Here is a 17641-nt window from a genome sequence, read left to right as displayed (position 1 = left end):
ATAACATCTGATATTTACAACCGGAACTCTAGCTATGCGGCTTCCACATCCACAGATTCAACCAACCTAGTATTGGATTCAACCAATTCCGGACCAAATTCAATCCAAGGCTGGTTGAATTCGTGGGTGCAGAACTGGAGGACTGGAGGGCCGGCTCTACTATGCCATTTTATACTTATAAGGCAGCGGTCCCCAACCTTTTTGGCACTAGGGACCGGTTTCATGGAAGACAATTTTTCCACGGACCGGGGGCGGGGATGGGATGACTTCGGGATGATTCAAGTGCGTTACATTTATTGTGCACTTTATTTCTATTATTATCACATTGTAATATGTAATGAAATAATTAAACAACTCACCATAATGCAGAATCAGTGGGAGCCCTGAGCTTGTTTTCCTGCAACTGGATGGTCCCATCTGGGGGTGATGGGAGACAGTGACACCCGAGGTGTGGTGCTTATGTCCAGTTTACTCCGTGATCTCGTTTTGGTTGCTGTCACTGCAGAAAACCCTGCTTCACAAAGATAGGATGTTGGAAACGGAAGCAGGCTTTTCAGTGCTTTTGTGGCAATCTCAGGATACTCCGCCTTGACTTTCATCCAGAACGTATGGAGATTTGAAGTTGTCTCAAACAAATTTTTTTTTTTTTTTTTTTTTTCTGTACGCGGGCCTCTCACTGTTGTGGCCTCTCCAGTTGCGGAGCACAGGCTCCAGACGTGCAGGCTCAGCAGCCATGGCTCACGGGCCCAGCCGCCCCACGGCATGTGGGATCTTCCCGGACTGGGGCACGAACCCACGTCCCCTAGCATCGGCAAGCGGACTCTCAACCACTGCGCCACCAGGGAAGCCCTCAAACAAACTTTTAAGGCCACCGTCATTTGCGATCTCAAGCAGTTGATCCTCTTCTAGCACGGATAAAGTCGATTCAACTGGCTTATTCACAAATGGGTTGTGGATCCATTCCTTCCCAGTTCGGGGGTCTTTTGTGGTTGGGAAGTAATGCTCAAACTCTTTTGAAAGCTGAGATTGGTGAACATGCACCAGCAGGGAGAAAGTAGGCCCTGGCTCAGTCTCTTTCAAAATCTCTGCTAATGCTTGAAACATGACAAAAGTCCCAATGTTCACTTGTTGCCCCCATAATTCCAGTTTGGCTTTGAATGAAGCCACTTTACGTGCCAACTTGAACACAGCTACCATTCTCCCCCGAAGTGATGACAGACTGAGTTTGCTGAGCAGGTTGAATATGTCACACAAGTAAGCAAGTTTTGTGACGCATTCTGTGTCACTGGAATGTGCTGCCAGTGGTGACTGTTTCTCTAAAAGAAATCTCTGGAGCAGCTCACGTAACTCAAAAACTTTGGCCAGTGATCTACCTTTAGAAAGCCATCTCACTTCTATGTATAAGAGAAGACGTGTGTGCTTTGTGTCCATCTCCTCACAGAGCTGCGCGAACAGACGTGAGTTAAGGGCATGTACTTTAATGTGGTTGACAATTTTAATCACAACCTGCAAAACGTTGTTAAGTTCAGGTGACATTTTTCGGCTAGCCAGCATTTCTCTATGGATGACACAGTGTGTAGACTCACGTTCAGAAGCGACCTCTTTGACCCGAGTAGTGAAACCAGAAAGCCGTCCAGTCATGGCAGCCACTCTGTCTGTGCATATACCGACAGAAAATGACCAGTTCAGTTTTCCTGATATGTAATCATTCAAGGACTTGAATAGTTCTGCAGCTGTGGTGTTGGTTGGCAACAAAAGTGCACATAACATATCCTCATGCACATCCTCCTGAAAAATATATCACACAAAAACAAGCATTGTTGCCTTGTTGTCAACATCAGTAGACTTGTCAACCTGGACTGCATACCACGGTGACTCATTAATCCTCTCTAACAATTGTGCCTCAATATCCTCTGCTATTTCATCAGTTCGTCTAGTTATGGTGCTGGCAGGAGGCAGAGCTCAGGCGGTAATGCAAGCGATGGGGAGTGGCTGTAAATACAGATGAAGCTTCTCTCGCTCACCTGCCACTCACCTCCTGCTGTGTGGCCTAGTTCCTAACAGGCCACGGACTGTTACCAGTCCGTGGCCCAGGGGTTGGGGACCCCTGTTATAAGGAACTTGAGCATCCGTGGATTTTGGTTATGGGGAACTGAATGTTGCCTTGGAGCTCTTCAACTGGGAGAATGAGGAAAGAAGATAAAGACACCAGGAGGGGAAGAAAATGGAAGATGGATAAATGCAAATGGGGCCTATATAGATTTCTATTAGTAACTTTCAGGGACAGATTGTCACTGAAGACTATTAGAGAATTTAAGTTAGCCTCTGCCGTGTTAACTCTGAAGAGGGGCAATTTTGGAATAAAAATGAATTTCTTAGAACACTCATAGTGGGACTTCCTTGGTGGTCCAGTGGTAAAGAATCTGCCTTACAATGCAGGGGACGTGGGTTCGATCCCTGGGCAGGGGACTAAGATCCCACATGCCGCAGGGCAACTAAGCCCACCTGCTACAACTACAGAGCCTATGCGCCCTCTCTAGTGACACAACTAGAGAGAAGCCCGCACACCACAATGAAGAGCCTGTGCACCACAACGAAAGATCCCACATGCCTCAACGAAGATCCTGCGTGCCGCAACTAAGACCCGATGCAGCCAAAAATAAATTAAATAAATAAATAATAAATCTTAAAAAAAAAAAAAAAGATATATTACAAAAAAAAAAAAAACACTCATAATTCCCTAAAACAGGCCTGGGCAAACTACAGCCCCGGAGCCAAATCCTCTTGCCTCGTGTCCTGTAAATGAAGTTTCACTGAAAGACCACCATGCTTACTTATTTATGTATTAACCATGACTCTTTTGTGCTTCAGCAGCAGAACTGACTAGCTGTGACAGAGAGCCTATGGCCTGCAAAGGCTAAACTATCTATCTTCTGGTTCTTTACAGAAAAAGTTTGCAGAGCCCTGCCTTAATCCTCACTATTCCACATGTGGTCTGTAGACCAGTAGCATCTGCATCACAAGAAAGATTGTTATCGATAGAAATGCAAAATCTCAGGCCCCACATCAAATCTACTGAATCAGAATCTATACTTTAATGAGATCTCCAAATGACATAATGACACATCAGTGACTGAGAAGCACCTCCCTGAAATAATTTCTTTCTGTTGACAAACACATGAAACATGGGGTGTAGGGGGACCAGATGTTTATCATTTTCTGGCATCCATCTTGTGAGGATGAGATTCTCACTCTCTCCCAAGTGGTTTTAAACCTTGATATTCATAAAAATTACATTTCTTAATTCACAACCCAAACTCCTGATGTGGGAATTATATCAAGAGGTCATAAAGAAGGATGAAATATTTATAGCAATGGAATATTCCAATAACTGATAAATTACCATATCTATAAGTCTTGAAAGAAGGCCTTCTTTAGATTACCAACAGGCAATAAAGGTACTACAACCAACATGTGAGTTCACATTCAGAAAATTTTAACGCTGTTAAGCTACAATAATAATATTTAAAAAAAAACTGTTTACAGTTTTGTAGTTTAATCAGTCTGAAGAGTTCTATTTTTATACTTCATTCCCTTAATCAGATGTAATAAGACAGAACTTGTAACTCATCAGCCCAGGTACATGTTCAAAAGGAAAATACAGAAATGTACTTTCTTGGTTGATGGAAATGTAGGTCTATTTAATACATACTTTATATTTAGTATTTTATTATTAAGCTTAGTTCAGTATAAATGCACATTTTTCAATGTCATGAATACATGGCATGAATGATGTGACAAGCAATTTGCATTTATATAGCACCTTTCAAAGGCTGAGGATCACAAAGCAAAGCATAAATGCTTGTGTAATTTTGCAATTAAGAATTCACTTCTAATTACTCCTACTTAAATGTGCAGTCTCTTTTTAATCACAACATTTTTACACCTGTGGTTAAGTGCTCTGACAGAGCCTCAGCCTTATCTCCAAAGCATGCAAATTGCATGACTGGATTTTGTAATGAAGACTACATTTGCCAGGGGAAAAATGATCACAGACATGTAACACTGGTAACAATATTAAAGACACAACTAAATTTAGAAGCATCATTCTCTCCCATTATGTACTCATTTGGATCAACACACACACACACACACACACACACACACACAAATGTCTGTCAGTTCTGGAGCATGCACGAGTTTCAGGCTTAGTTATACTTCTGCTATATCGCCAGGAAGTTAAGATATGAGATCTGAAAACTGGCTTATAAACGTATGCTTGCCTATAGTATAAATCTTTAGCTCCTGGAGCTACAATTGCTAACATGTGTGAGATTCCTAGTTTTCTTGAATAATCAAGGGACCAACAAATAACATGGTATTAAAAAAATGATATCCTGCTACTAGGGGAAAGCACAGTTCAGCTGCAACATATGGTTCTGGAGAGCTGCAGTCTCATAAATGGAGCTGAGGAAAGAAAAGTAATTCTGGGAAGGTGGTTGTAGCTAAAGAGAAGGCTCTAGAGACAGCCATCTTCATAACTGACTGCAGAAAAGCACGAAGCTCCATTTTCAAAAGCTGATTAGAAAGAAGATTCATTAGGAACCTATGGTGATCTGGGGACCAGTGTAACACAAATAGCCGAGGCATGGTTCCTGCACCTTGAAAGGCTGCCAAGAGGAAGCAGAACTGCATGGACCAGAAGCAAACACATTTCAAAAATCCACAGTCAGGGGCTTCCCTGGTGGCGCAGTAGTTGAGAATCTGCCTGCCGATGCAGGGGACACGGGTTCGAGCCCTGGTCTGGGAAGATCCCACATGCCACAGAGCAACTGGGCCCGTGAGCCACAACTACTGAGCCTGCGTGTCTGGAGCCTCTGCTCCGCAACAAGAGAGGCTGTGACAGTGAGAGACCCGCACACCGCGATGAAGAGTGGCCCCCGCTCGCCGCAAGTACAGAAAGCCCAGGCACAGAAACGAAGACCCAACACAGCCAAAAGTAAATAAATAAATTTTAAAAATCCACAGTCAGTAATGAAAAATTAGTAGGTAAGAAGGTCTCAGGTTTTCAATAAACTATTAGTTGTACGAAAAATAATTTTAATAGACTGTCCATTTAAAAAACAAATATCGAGACCTTCCAATATACCAGATATTGTGCTCATCTCTGATAATTAAAGTAATAGCAATATCGGCAACAATAATAAAAACAATGATGATCATAAAGGGGTGTTAGGAAATCAGGCAACACTTCCATACTCAGGAAGTCACAGGATGGAGGGCAGGGGAGAAATAACTAAAGAGGGTGATGTGTGTTTTATCAGCTTGTGTGCAATGCTCTGAGAGCAGAGAACAGGGAATATTTAATTCTGCTAGTCTTTGGAAAGTCTTCAGAGAGACAAGGATATTTCACTAGAAATGTGAAATGCTGTCAACCACACTATTGGTGGAGGAGGGATGAATATCAGGAAGTAGGAATATTCAAATATGAATATTCACACAAATTATTTGTGACCCTTGACTTCATACATAAACACTGCAGTAACAGCATGTTAATCAGGAGTACAGGCTAAAAAGTCGAATTATCTCTATTCATTTCTAACTGTGTGACTTTGGACAAGTCACTTAACTTGAGCCTCAGTTTCCTCACCTCTATAATGGGGAAAGAATAGAATATACATCTGAGGATTGTCTTGACAACTTAATAATACTTAATATTAAGCATTTCGAATTTGACATATGACTAATGTTTAGTAAATGTTAGGTGTTGGATTTTTTCCTCTCTCTCTCTTTTTTTTTTTTTTTTTAACTTCTGTCTCTTTTTAAGTAAAGCTAGAGCCATTCCGGTATATGGTAAATGAAGCAGTAAAATAAGACCCCTTATGCTTAAGGACGTTTGTCTGTTGCTTCCTTTCCAGAGGGAAGATGGTAGTTCTGCCATTTGAGAAATAAAACACAACACCCTCTATCATCTTTTAGTCTGCTTCTTTTACCACTCCCATTTCCCATTACACATATCTAGTCTTTACAATAATCCTATGAGGAAGGTAATATCATTATTTTTACTTCATAAACAAGGAAACTGAGGCTCAGCGATAAATAATTCTACAAGTTCAAGAGCCAAGAGCTTGTGAAGCCATGATTAAAATCTAGGTGTTCTAAGCAGAAAAACCAGCTATTTATCACTTCACTGAAATGTTCTAAGATAGAGTTTGGTCCAAAATAATCCCTCCTCAGTAACTGAAGCATCAAGGGAGGCCAGACTCCATTTGCAGCAGGGACAAGCGGGTAGTATAAGAATTCTGGAAGGCTCCTCTAACTAAAATCCTAAAATGCTGGAATGAAAAACATACAGGTAAGTTTGTCACAAAAGGAAGGACTCTGCATAGGTCAAGAATTATGTGAAAGCAGAAATAACAGAAGATAAATGATCCATGAAACCAGTTTTCACCAAGGAAATTTCTATTGATTCTTGGAGACTTTGAGACACCATTCTGATGGCCACATGGGGTAGGAAACAGATGGTAAAGCCTAAAGCTCACCAAACATGAGTATTTTAATAGATGACTTCCACATATAACTAAGGTCTTCGAAGGAAATCAGAAAAGAAGAGGAGCCCACTTGGTGTGAGAACACTCTAGAATCCATAGCACAAAGAGCCACAGTGGATGGGTCATTGATTAAGATGATAATGAGTTAGAAGCCATTTTGCTAGTTTACTCCATGCTGACAACCAGTGGATCTGTCGATCCATGCAGTAGCCTTCTTTTGTTTGCCTCCATGCAGTATTTTACTGCATGAATTCCAAATTGCAATCGTATGGGAAGTTACTGCACCACCAGTGTAGACTTATTGGGTATACTATACTAATGTCTGACAGTAACAGTTAAAACAACAAAAATACCAGAAAAAAGAATCAGTCTCCAGCCTCATCTATCTTTTTTCTGATCCGTATCTGGAAATGCTCACTTGGATCCAATAATCTTGTTTCAGAACTAATGTTCTTAAAGAAACTTTGGGAGTTAAAAATTAACTCTGGATCAAATTTTGGCTTTATATTTTCATGAGTATACAGCACCCCATTCTCACTGCAATGATATCTCTCCATCTCATTTTTGTTAATTATATTGCACTTGAGTTTATAAAAGTTCCATTCTTTATATCCTGTATTCAGGGTCCAGACAGACCAAGGGTGTTGACTAAAGGACACTGGAGAAATGGGTTGGGAGGAGAACCTAAGGACAAATTTGGGGATAGACAGGGATCTTTCCACTAGTGGGCAGGAGACCAGGCAGGATGTTCACAGAGAGTGACCAAGTATGTGAATGGAGATGGAGAAAGTAGGGAAGAGTAAATGAGAAAAGCAGTAAATTTTTCTTACAGACTAACAAGGCACAGACATATCACTCAGAGAGTTAAAAATAGTCACACAAGTCTCACACCAACAGTTTTAAAGCCAAAAAACTTTCATAATAGTAGTGTTCTGCTTCTCTTTCCTTCTTTTCTCACCCAAATGTTCCTTTCCATCCTCCTATCCTCAAGTTGGCTGGTTATGGTAGGATAGATTATTAAAGACTGAAATCTAAGAAAAAGGTGTTTAAGTAGTTAGGCAAAAGACCACCTTTGTAGGTTTCTAAATAAAGAACTAGTAAGAGTAATTGTGGGACTAAAGGAAATTCAGAGCAGCAGAAATCTGTCAGATGGGCTGGGATTTCAGAAAGGAAGTCGAAGTTGTAATCCAGATCACATATGGATTCTTAACTGGTTCCTATATCAAACAGAGAGACTACTAGTTCTTAGAAGATAGAGATTTTTGTTCAGTTTAATAAACACTAATACCTTACCTACTATGTGGCTGGGTATCTTACTGGCAGTCTAAAACATGGAGAGAGCCACTATTGAAACTGGGTTTTATCAATGTAATAACAAAATCAATAGCCATATGTGTAGTCTTCTGTGTGTAACATTCCAGCCAAATAACTCTGGAGAAATTGGAGAAATGTTTCATAACTTCTTTTCACTGGGCTTGTTCAGATTCTCAGAATGGCAACTTCTATTAGAAGTTTGAAGTTGAAATAATTTGAGGGAGAGTCAGGTTATGCATCTGTAAAATTTCCACATGGCTAATAATTCAAATTTTTTTTTTTTTTTTTTTTTTTTTGCGGTACGCGGGCCTCTCACTGTCATGGCCTCTCCCGTTGCGGAGCACAGGCTCCGGACACGCAGGCTCCGAGGCCATGGCTCACGGGCCCAGCCGCTCCGCGGCACGTGGGATCCTCCCGGACCGGGGCACGAACCCGCGTCCCCTGCACTGGCAGGCAGACTCTCAACCACTGCGCCACCAGGGAAGCCCTAATTTCAAATTTTGAAGTCATAAAGACATACATTTGATTCCTGGGTTTGTCATATTCTAACTGCAAAATCTTGCATTCTTCTTCGGTAAAATACGAATAATATGGCATTTCACAAAAGGTTTTTGAGTGCAGTAAATTAGAAACTTTTGTGAAAATTACCTAGTATAATACCAGGCCCAGACAGCCTTCAGTGAATATTAGTTTATTTCTTTCTTCAATATTCAAAAAAAAAAAAAAAACCCAAAACTGAAAGCATGAGTAGGAATTTTCAGATCCAATCATCTTCTTACAATTTCACACATCAACAGCTGATTTAGCCGCTATTTTATTTTCACTCATAGCCACTAACTTCCCACATGAATTCCCTTGCTGTTCTAGAATGTTGCACAGCCCTTTGCTATTTTACAAATCACTTCAGTTCAACTAGAGGATAAAAATTATTTTTCAGCAAAAAAACCCATATAATACAAAACCACATCTCCACAGTCTGGGAGACCAGATTAATTCTCTACATAAGGCAGGGAGAAATCATTAGAGATCACTACAGGAAAACATTCCAAGGAAGCAATGCATATGTACTTTTGTTTTATTCTGTTCATTAAAACAGAATAAGATGAGACTTGCTTTTCAAGATATCCTCCCACATTTTTAAAGTAGCTTTCTATATATTATGCAGGTTTTCACAATACTAAATATCCTTTTTTTTTCTTTCTTTCCACAAAGCATGATGGAGTATGGGCTACAGAGTTAAGTAGACCTGATTTGAAACCTGTCTGGCCAAATTACTGTCTTATCTTGTGAGAGTTACCTCACCTCTCTGAGCCTGTTTCTTTATATATAAATTGGATATAATACTTTATAGTACAGTTGTGAGGATTAAATGAGGAAAATATGAATGCTTCTTTATATGGTGTCTGGCACAGATAAAGTGTTCAATAAGTATTAAGGAAGATTCATAGCTATTATTATTGGGTAGAGGAAGCACATGTAGTAATGCCTATGCAAGTTCACACAGGATTTGAGCTGCCTGCAGTTCCTTAAGGAGCTGTGCTGATAGAACTGAGAGAATATTGAGGTTCAAATTTACTCAAAGTCCCCATTACAAAACTCTGAACATGTATGTTTGGACCTCAAATTGATAAACCAGAGACATTAGGATACAGACATGGGATAATACTGGTCAAAATAGTTTAAAGGAAAGAGATGCACAGGTATAATCTTTAAAGGAAGAAAACTGATTTGTTACATATATTCTTAAAATATGTTATTATAAGGAGACTATAAGCAGTGTGATATCTTCTCCAAAACGCTCAAAGATATTTATAATCACACTGTCCAACCTACTGTATAACTAGCCATCATCAGGAAGATGATAGACCTGGAGCATATTCAGTGTCTGTTCCTTACTCTTTCCATCCAAAAATCGGAAAAAAAAGCAAAAATTTTAAAATTATACATAAAGTTTTTTCTTAATCATAAATTAAAGATAACTTTTAGAGGAAGAGAAGAAGAAGAATGTTACCAAATGGAAACTACAGCCTAAGGAGTTTATCTGAAATCAGAAGATCTAGGCTTTAAGTTTGTGTTTTCTGTTTGTCAACTGGATGACTTATCTTGGATAAGTCACCCAACCTCTCTGCACTTTAGCTCCTTCACTGTCTTGAAAGATTTCTGAGAGAACAAAATGAGATGATATGGACTCCTAACATCAATACTCCTTGACATGCAATGGACACATTCACCCAGTGGCTATAGACGTTTATCATTGGCTTCTGTCTTGTTCCAGGCTTTCTTCCATCCTCCTTTGTTTAACCCTTTCTCAGTATGTGCCCTTATGTCTAGTCTTACTTGACTTTGTGCCTTGACTGCCATGTCTTTTGCCATGTTCCTGTCTCATTCAATAGCAGACATCACATGGTCCTCTGCAAGACTCAGACCCAGCACTCCCATAGGAGACTGTGCACAGGTTGACCTTTGACTCCAACCACAAGGTTACTCTGCTGGCTCCAGCCCCTGGACAGTACTCTGGCTGCCAACGAGCAACCACTAGCACAACCCCACCCCACTGGCCAGGGAAGGGGTTACGGAAACTAAGCCAAAAATTGCTATCTCTCTACATCCATGGGGTTAAATGGGGGGTGCTGGCTGCCAAGAATCCAGTATCAGTGCTGTGGTCTCCACAGTGAAGAGCTGTCTGAGTTGAATATATGCCTGATATAACACTATATTCTTTCAACAGCAGCTGGCCAGCCGGTTTATCTCCCTTTCCTGCCGCAGTCTGAAACATTCCAGGTCTCAGAACTCTGAGCCACACAGAACACAGCACTGGGTATATATTTCTCATGGGACTCAAATCCTAGACCTTAAGGTATGTGCACAAAGGCACAGGTTTACTGGTTCTTGAAAAGTAGCTCACATACTAGAAATGGTACTGACCACCCTAATGACAGAATGCTTGGATCACAGCGACACTGTCTGTGTCACACTGCCTGGGGTCTTAAATTCCAACAGCATCAGGGAGGAAAGTAATGGAGAACTCAGCTCAGCCCTGCTAAAAGTGTACTAAAATTCCCATTTAAAAAAAGGCAGAATTAAAGATACAGCTAAGGAAGACCACTCTGGGTGCCTAATGGGCCCTCCCTCTTCTTCAGGCTTGGATTGAGCCTTCTCTTCAGACAAAAAGAATATCCCTATCTCCTTCATGGAAGTCCTAGGAACTTCTAGAATCTAAGCGCATCCCAGTTAACCATCAACTTATGAGAAAATGATCAAGTCACTTCACACCCTTGACTTATAGTTGCCCTTTTATATAATGAAGAATTCTCTTTCAGTCCAAAAGTCTGTGACGATAGCTTTAAAATGGCAGTAAGAATTAAGTTATTCTTGCTTTCAATTTGATGTTTTTATATTTGGAGTGAATGGATAGATTCTGCTGAAGAGAACTGAGCATCTCTGACTTCGGATGCTCTGCATGAGCACTTTATGGATCAGTGGCTCCCAAACTTTTCCCAATCCAACATACTAAGTCATGAAGCACATTCCGGTTAGTAACAGTCCTCACCACAGTGTTGACCACTTGTGGGTTGGGACAGTTGGGTATCAAATGCAGAGGGGGATATATGTGGATGAATACTCCTCAGCTAATTCTGATATGTCCTTCTCACACCATGTTCAGAATCACTATTATAGATTGAATTTACCTAAAGAAATATATAGGCTAGGAAAAATACCAAAAAGAAAGAACTTTCAAGTGGCCAGAACAGTCCCTGACTGGCAGAATTAGAACTAAATCTACTCCAGGGTACAGCCTGAATGTGCCTTCTCAAAGTCATTACATAGCACCTGGTACAGCAGAAGACTAATATAATAATTAACCAAAGAAAGGAGACTGTGGATGAGACAGACTTTGATTTTTAAACTGATATTTGTCAGTTTTTTAAATTTATTACAAAGTTAATAATGCTTGATTTAACAAATCAAGCAAGACAGCAATGTGTAAAGAAAAACTTGGTACCCTCCCGCATACTTCTCTTCAGTCTAGTCACTGCAAGAAATATTTTGATGTGGGATGTATAGACCAGATCATTCTCTATATGCACAAATATATAGATTTGGTTTTGACAAAAATAGGATAATATCCCAATATATTTACTTCAACTTTTTTTTGTGATTACAAATATCATGACTTTATTTTCAGATTTATATATAGTTAGATAGAGACTAAGATACAGAGCTAGAGACAGAGAGGTAGAGAAAGAGAAGAAAAACAGAAAAAGAGAAAGTATGAAATATATTATTTGGTAAACCATTCCCTACTTAATATTCAGACTTTTGCAGCTTTTTTGACATAAAAAACCACTTAAAAGAAATATCTTTTTACATATATCCTATATCCTTATATATCTTATTTTTAGTTTTATGGTTTAGAGTCCCAAAGGTGGTGTTGCTGGGTTACAGAGTATGATAGTTTAAACTTTAATTTAAATGCTGATAGAATTCTTTCCAAAAAAATGTATGCTGACTTGCAGTCTCACTGGTATTACACGAGACGAGCCATTTTCCTGCATCCTCCAGCAATGGATGCAATGATTTTTCCTAGTTGTTGTTTACCTTAAAAGTGACATGGCAACAGCACTGTTGCCTACTTGTGATTTTAATTAGTCATTTGCATTCAATTTTCTCTGGATTACCTGTTGTTCTCATTTTTATGTTAAGTAGCTTATTCTTTTCTAATTTGTGAGAATTTTTAATATACAGCTGGCCTTCTTTACCCCATGTTCTGTATCCATGGATTCAACCAACCACGGATTAAAATATTCCAAAAAAAAAAAAAATCCACAAAGTTCCAAAAAGCAAAACTTGAATTTGCCACACACTAGCAACTACTGATAAAGGATTTACATTGTATTTACAAATATTTACATACTATTTATATAATAGCATGTATTAGGTATTATAAGTAATTTAGAATTGATTTAAAGAATACAGAAATAAGAGACTTGGCCATCTGCAAATTTTGGTATCTGAGGGGGTTTGGGAACCAAAACCCAGTGAATAACGAGGGACGACCATATTGACCATACTTCCCATTTGCCTAAATGAATTACACATACTTATTTTAAGTACTTATTTTGAGGCTTCCGGGAGGATGGCGGAAGAGTAAGATGCGGAGATCACCTTCCTCCCCACAGATACACCAGAAATACATCTACACGTGGAACAACTCCTACAGAACACCTACTGAACACTGGCAGAAGACCTCAAACCTCCTAAAAGGCAAGAAACCCCCCAAGTACCTGGGTAGGGCAAAAGAAAAAAGAAAAAACAGAGACAAAAGGATAGGGACAGCACCTGCACCAGTGGGAGGGAGCTGTGAAGGAGGAAAGGTTTCCACACACTAGGAAGCCCCTTCCAGGGTGGAGACTGTGGGTGGTGGAGAGGGGAAGCTTCGGAGCCCCGGAGGAGAGCACAGCAACAAGGGTGCGGAGGGCAAAGTGGAGAGATTCCAGCAAGAGGATCACGGCCAACCGGCACTCACCAGCCCGGCAGGCTTGTCTGCTCACCCGCCGGGGCGGGCGGGGCTGGGAGTTGAGGCTTGGGCTTCCGTCGCAGCGCCGGGAGAGGACTGGGGTTGGAGGCATGAACACAGCCTGCAGGGGGTTAGTACGCCACAGCTAGCCAGGAGGGAGTCCGGGGAAAAGTCTGGACCTGCCGATGAGGCAAGAGACTTTTTCTTCCCTCTTTGTTTCGTGGTGCGCGAGGAGAGGGGATTAAGCGCGGTGCTTAAAGGAGCTCCAGAAAAGGGCGCGAGCCGCGGCTAAAAGCGCGGACCCCAGAGACAGGCATGAGACACTAAGGCTGCTGCTGCCGCCACCAAGAAACCTGTGTGCGAGCACAAGACACTATCCACACTCGCCTTCCGGGGAGCCTGTGCAGCCCGCCACTGCCAGGGTCCCGGGATCCAGGGACAACTCCCCCGGGAGAACGCACGGCGCGCCTCAGGCTGGTGCAACGTCACGCTGGCCTCTGCTGCCGCGGGCTCGCCTCGCACTCCGTGCCCCTCCCTCCCCCCAGCCTGAGTGAGCCAGAGCCCCGGAAGCAGCGGCTCCTTTAACCCCGTCCTGGGTGAGCGAAGAACAGACGCCCTCCGGCGACCTACACGCAGAGGCGGGGCCAAATCCAAAGCTGAGCCCCTGGGAGCTGTCAGAACAAAGAAGAGAAAGGGAAATCTCTCCCAGCAGCCTCAGAAGCAGCTGATTAAAGCTCCACAATCAACTTGATGTACCCTGCATCTGTGGAATACATGAATAGACAACGAATCATCCCAAATTAAGGAGGGGGACTTTGAGAGCAAGTTTTATGATTTTTTTCCCCCTTTTCCTCTTTTTGTGAGTGTGTATGTGTAGGCTTCTGTGTGAGATTTTGTCTGTATAGCTTTGCTTCCACCATTTGTCCTAGGGTTCTATCCGTCCGTTTTTTTGTTTTTTGTTTTTTTTTAATTTTTTTCCTTTAATAATTATCTTTATTTTAATAACTTTATTACATTTTATCTTACTTTACTTTATCTTCTTTCTTTCTTTTTTTCCTTCCCTCCCTCCTTTCTTTCTTTCTTTCTTTCTACTTCTACTAATTCTTCATTTCTACTTTTTCTCCCTTTTATTCTGAGCCGTGTGGATGAAAGGCTCTTGGTGCTGCAGCCAGAAGTCACTGATCTGCCTCTGAGGTGGGAGTGCCAACTTCAGGACACTGGTCCACAAAAGACTGTGCAGCTCCACATAATATGAAACGGCGAAAATTTCCCAGAGATCTCCATCTCAACATGAGCACCCAGCTTCACTCAACGACCAGCAAGCTACACTGCTGGAAATCCTATGCCAAACAACTAGCAAGACAGGGACACAACTGCACCCATTAGCAAAGAGGCTGCCTAAAATCATAATAAGTCCACAGACACCCCAAAACACACCACCAGACATGGACCTGCCCACAAGAAAGACAAGATCCAGCCTCATCCACCAGAACACAGGCACTAGTCCCCTCCACCAGGAAGCCTACACAACCCACTGAACCAACCTTAGCCACTGGGGACAGACGCCAAAAACAACGGGAACTACGAACCTGCAGCCTACAAAAAGGAGACCCCAAACACAGTAAGATAAGAAAAATGAAAAGACAGAAAAACACACAGCAGATGAAGGAGCAAGATAAAAACCCAGCAGACCTAATAAATGAAGAGGAAATAGGCAGTCTACCTGAAAAAGAATTCAGAATAATGATAGTAAAGATGATCCAAAATCTTGGAAATAGAGTAGACAAAATGCAAGAAACATTTAACAAGGACCTAGAAGAACTAAAGATGAAACAAACAATAATGAACAGCACAATAAATGCAATGAAAAATACTCTAGATGGGATCAATAGCAGAATAACTGAGGCAGAAGAACGGATAAGTGACCTGGAAGATAAAATAGTGGAAATAACTATTGCAGAGCAGAATAAAGAGAAAAGAATGAAAAGAACTGAGGACAGTCTCAGAGACCTCTGGGACAACATTAAACGCACCAACATTCGAATTATAGGGGTTCCAGAAGAAGAAGAGAAAAAGAAAGGGACTGAGAAAATATTTGAAAAGATTATAGTTGAAAACTTCCCTAATATGGGAAAGGAAATAGTTAATCAAGTCCAGGAAGCACAGAGCGTCCCATACAGGATAAATCCAAGGAGAAATATGACAAGACACATATTAATCAAATTGTCAAAAATTAAATAAAAAGAAAACATATTAAAAGCAGCAAGGGAAAAACAACAAATAACACACAAGGGAATCCCCATAAGGTTAACAGCTGATCTCTCAGCAGAAACTCTGCAAGCCAGAAGAGACTGGCAGGACATATTTAAAGTGATGAAGAAGAAAAACCTGCAACCAAGACTACTCTACCCAGCAAGGATCTCATTCAGATTTGACGGAGAAATTAAAACCTTTACAGACAAGCAAAAGATGAGAGTGTTCAGCACCACAAAACCAGCTTTGCAACAAATGGTAAAGGAACATCTCCTGGCAAGAAACACAAGAGAAGGAAAAGACCTACAATAACGAACCCAAAACAATTAAGAAAATGGGAATAGGAACATACATATTGATAATTACCTTAAATGTAAATGGACTAAATGCTCCCACCAAAAGACACAGATTGGCTGAATGGATACAAAAATAAGACCCATATATTTGCTGTCTAATAGAGACCCACTTAAGACCTAGATACACATACAGACTGAAAAAAAGGGGATGGAAAAAGATATTTCATGCAAATGGAAACCAAAAGAAATCTGGAGTAGCAATTCTCATATCAGAAAAAATAGACTTTAAAATAAAGACTATTAGAAGAGACAAAGAAGGACACTACATAATGATCAAGGGATCGATCCAAGAAGAAGATATAACAATTGTAAATATTTATGCACCCAACATAGGAGCACCTCAATACATAAGGCAAATACTAACAGTCATAAAAGGGAAAATCAACAGTAACACATTCATAGTAGGGGACTTAAACACCCCACTTTCACCCATGGACAGATCATCCAAAATGAAAATAAATAAGGAAACACAAGCTTTAAATGATACATTCAACAACATGGACTTAATTGATATTTATAGGACACTCCATCCAAAAACAACAGAATACACATTTTTCTCAAGTGCTCATAGAACATTCTCCAGGATAGATCATATCTTGGGTCACAAATCAAGCCTTGGTAAATTTAAGAAAATTGAAATTGTATCAAGTATCTTTTCTGACAACAACGCCATGAGACTAGATATCAATTACAGGAAAAGATCTGTAAAAAATACAAACACATGGAGGCTAAACAATACACTACTTAATAATGAAGTGATCACTGAAGAAATCAAAGAGGAAATCAAAAAATACCTAGAAACAAATGACAATGGAGACACAACGACCCAAAACCTGTGGGATGCAGCAAAAGCAGTTCTAAGGGGGAAGTTTATAGCAATACAAGCCCACCTTAAGAAGCAGGAAACATCTCGAATAAACAACCTAACCTTGCACCTCAAGCAATTAGAGAAAGAAGAACAAAAAAACCCCAAAGCTAGCAGAAGGCAAGAAATCATAAAAATCAGATCAGAAATAAATGAAAAAGAAATGAACGAAACAATAGCAAAGATCAATAAAAGTAAAAGCTGGTTCTTTGAGAAGATAAACAAAATAGATAAACCACTAGCCAGACTCATCAAGAAAAAAAGGGAGAAGACTTAAATCAATAGAATTAGAAATGAAAAAGGAGAGGTAACAACTGACACTGCAGAAATAAAAGAGATCATGAGAGATTACTACAAGCAACTCTATGCCAATAAAATGGACAATCTGGAAGAAATGGACAAATTCTTAGAAATGCACAACCTGCCAAGACTGAATCAGGAAGAAATAGAAAATATGAACAGACCAATCACAAGCACTGAAATTGAAACTGTGATTAAAAATCTTCCAACAAAGAAAAGCCCAGGACCAGATGGCTTCACAGGCGAATTCTATCAAACATTTAGAGAAGAGCTAACACCTATCCTTCTCAAACTCTTCCAAAATATAGCAGAGGGAGGAACACTCCCAAACTCCTTCTACGAGGCCGCCATCACCTTGATACCAAAACCAGACAAGGATGTCACAAAGAAAGAAAACTACAGGCCAATATCACTGATGAACATAGATGCAAAAATCCTCAACAAAATACTAGCAAACAGAATCCAACAGCACATTAAAAGGATC

At 40.5% G+C, this 17641-nt stretch overlaps 1 protein-coding gene across 4 annotated transcripts in view; it reads right to left on the bottom strand.

The window, feature by feature from the left end:
* Nucleotides 1-630: 630 nt before the first annotated feature.
* LOC137225244 (SCAN domain-containing protein 3-like) overlaps nt 631-17641 on the bottom strand; it is a 486462-nt gene continuing 469451 nt past the window's right edge. For all 4 annotated transcript variants that reach the window (XM_067739001.1, XM_067739004.1, XM_067739002.1 and 1 more), the window contains one exon: nt 631-1788. In XM_067739001.1, coding sequence (XP_067595102.1) covers nt 739-1788 — 1050 coding nt within the window. In that variant the 3' untranslated portion in view covers nt 631-738. The remainder of the gene's footprint in view (nt 1789-17641) is intronic.

Source organism: Pseudorca crassidens, chromosome 5, assembly GCF_039906515.1.
Source record: "Pseudorca crassidens isolate mPseCra1 chromosome 5, mPseCra1.hap1, whole genome shotgun sequence".
Lineage (NCBI taxonomy): Eukaryota > Metazoa > Chordata > Mammalia > Artiodactyla > Delphinidae > Pseudorca > Pseudorca crassidens.
This window is presented reverse-complemented; position numbering and strand designations above follow the sequence as displayed.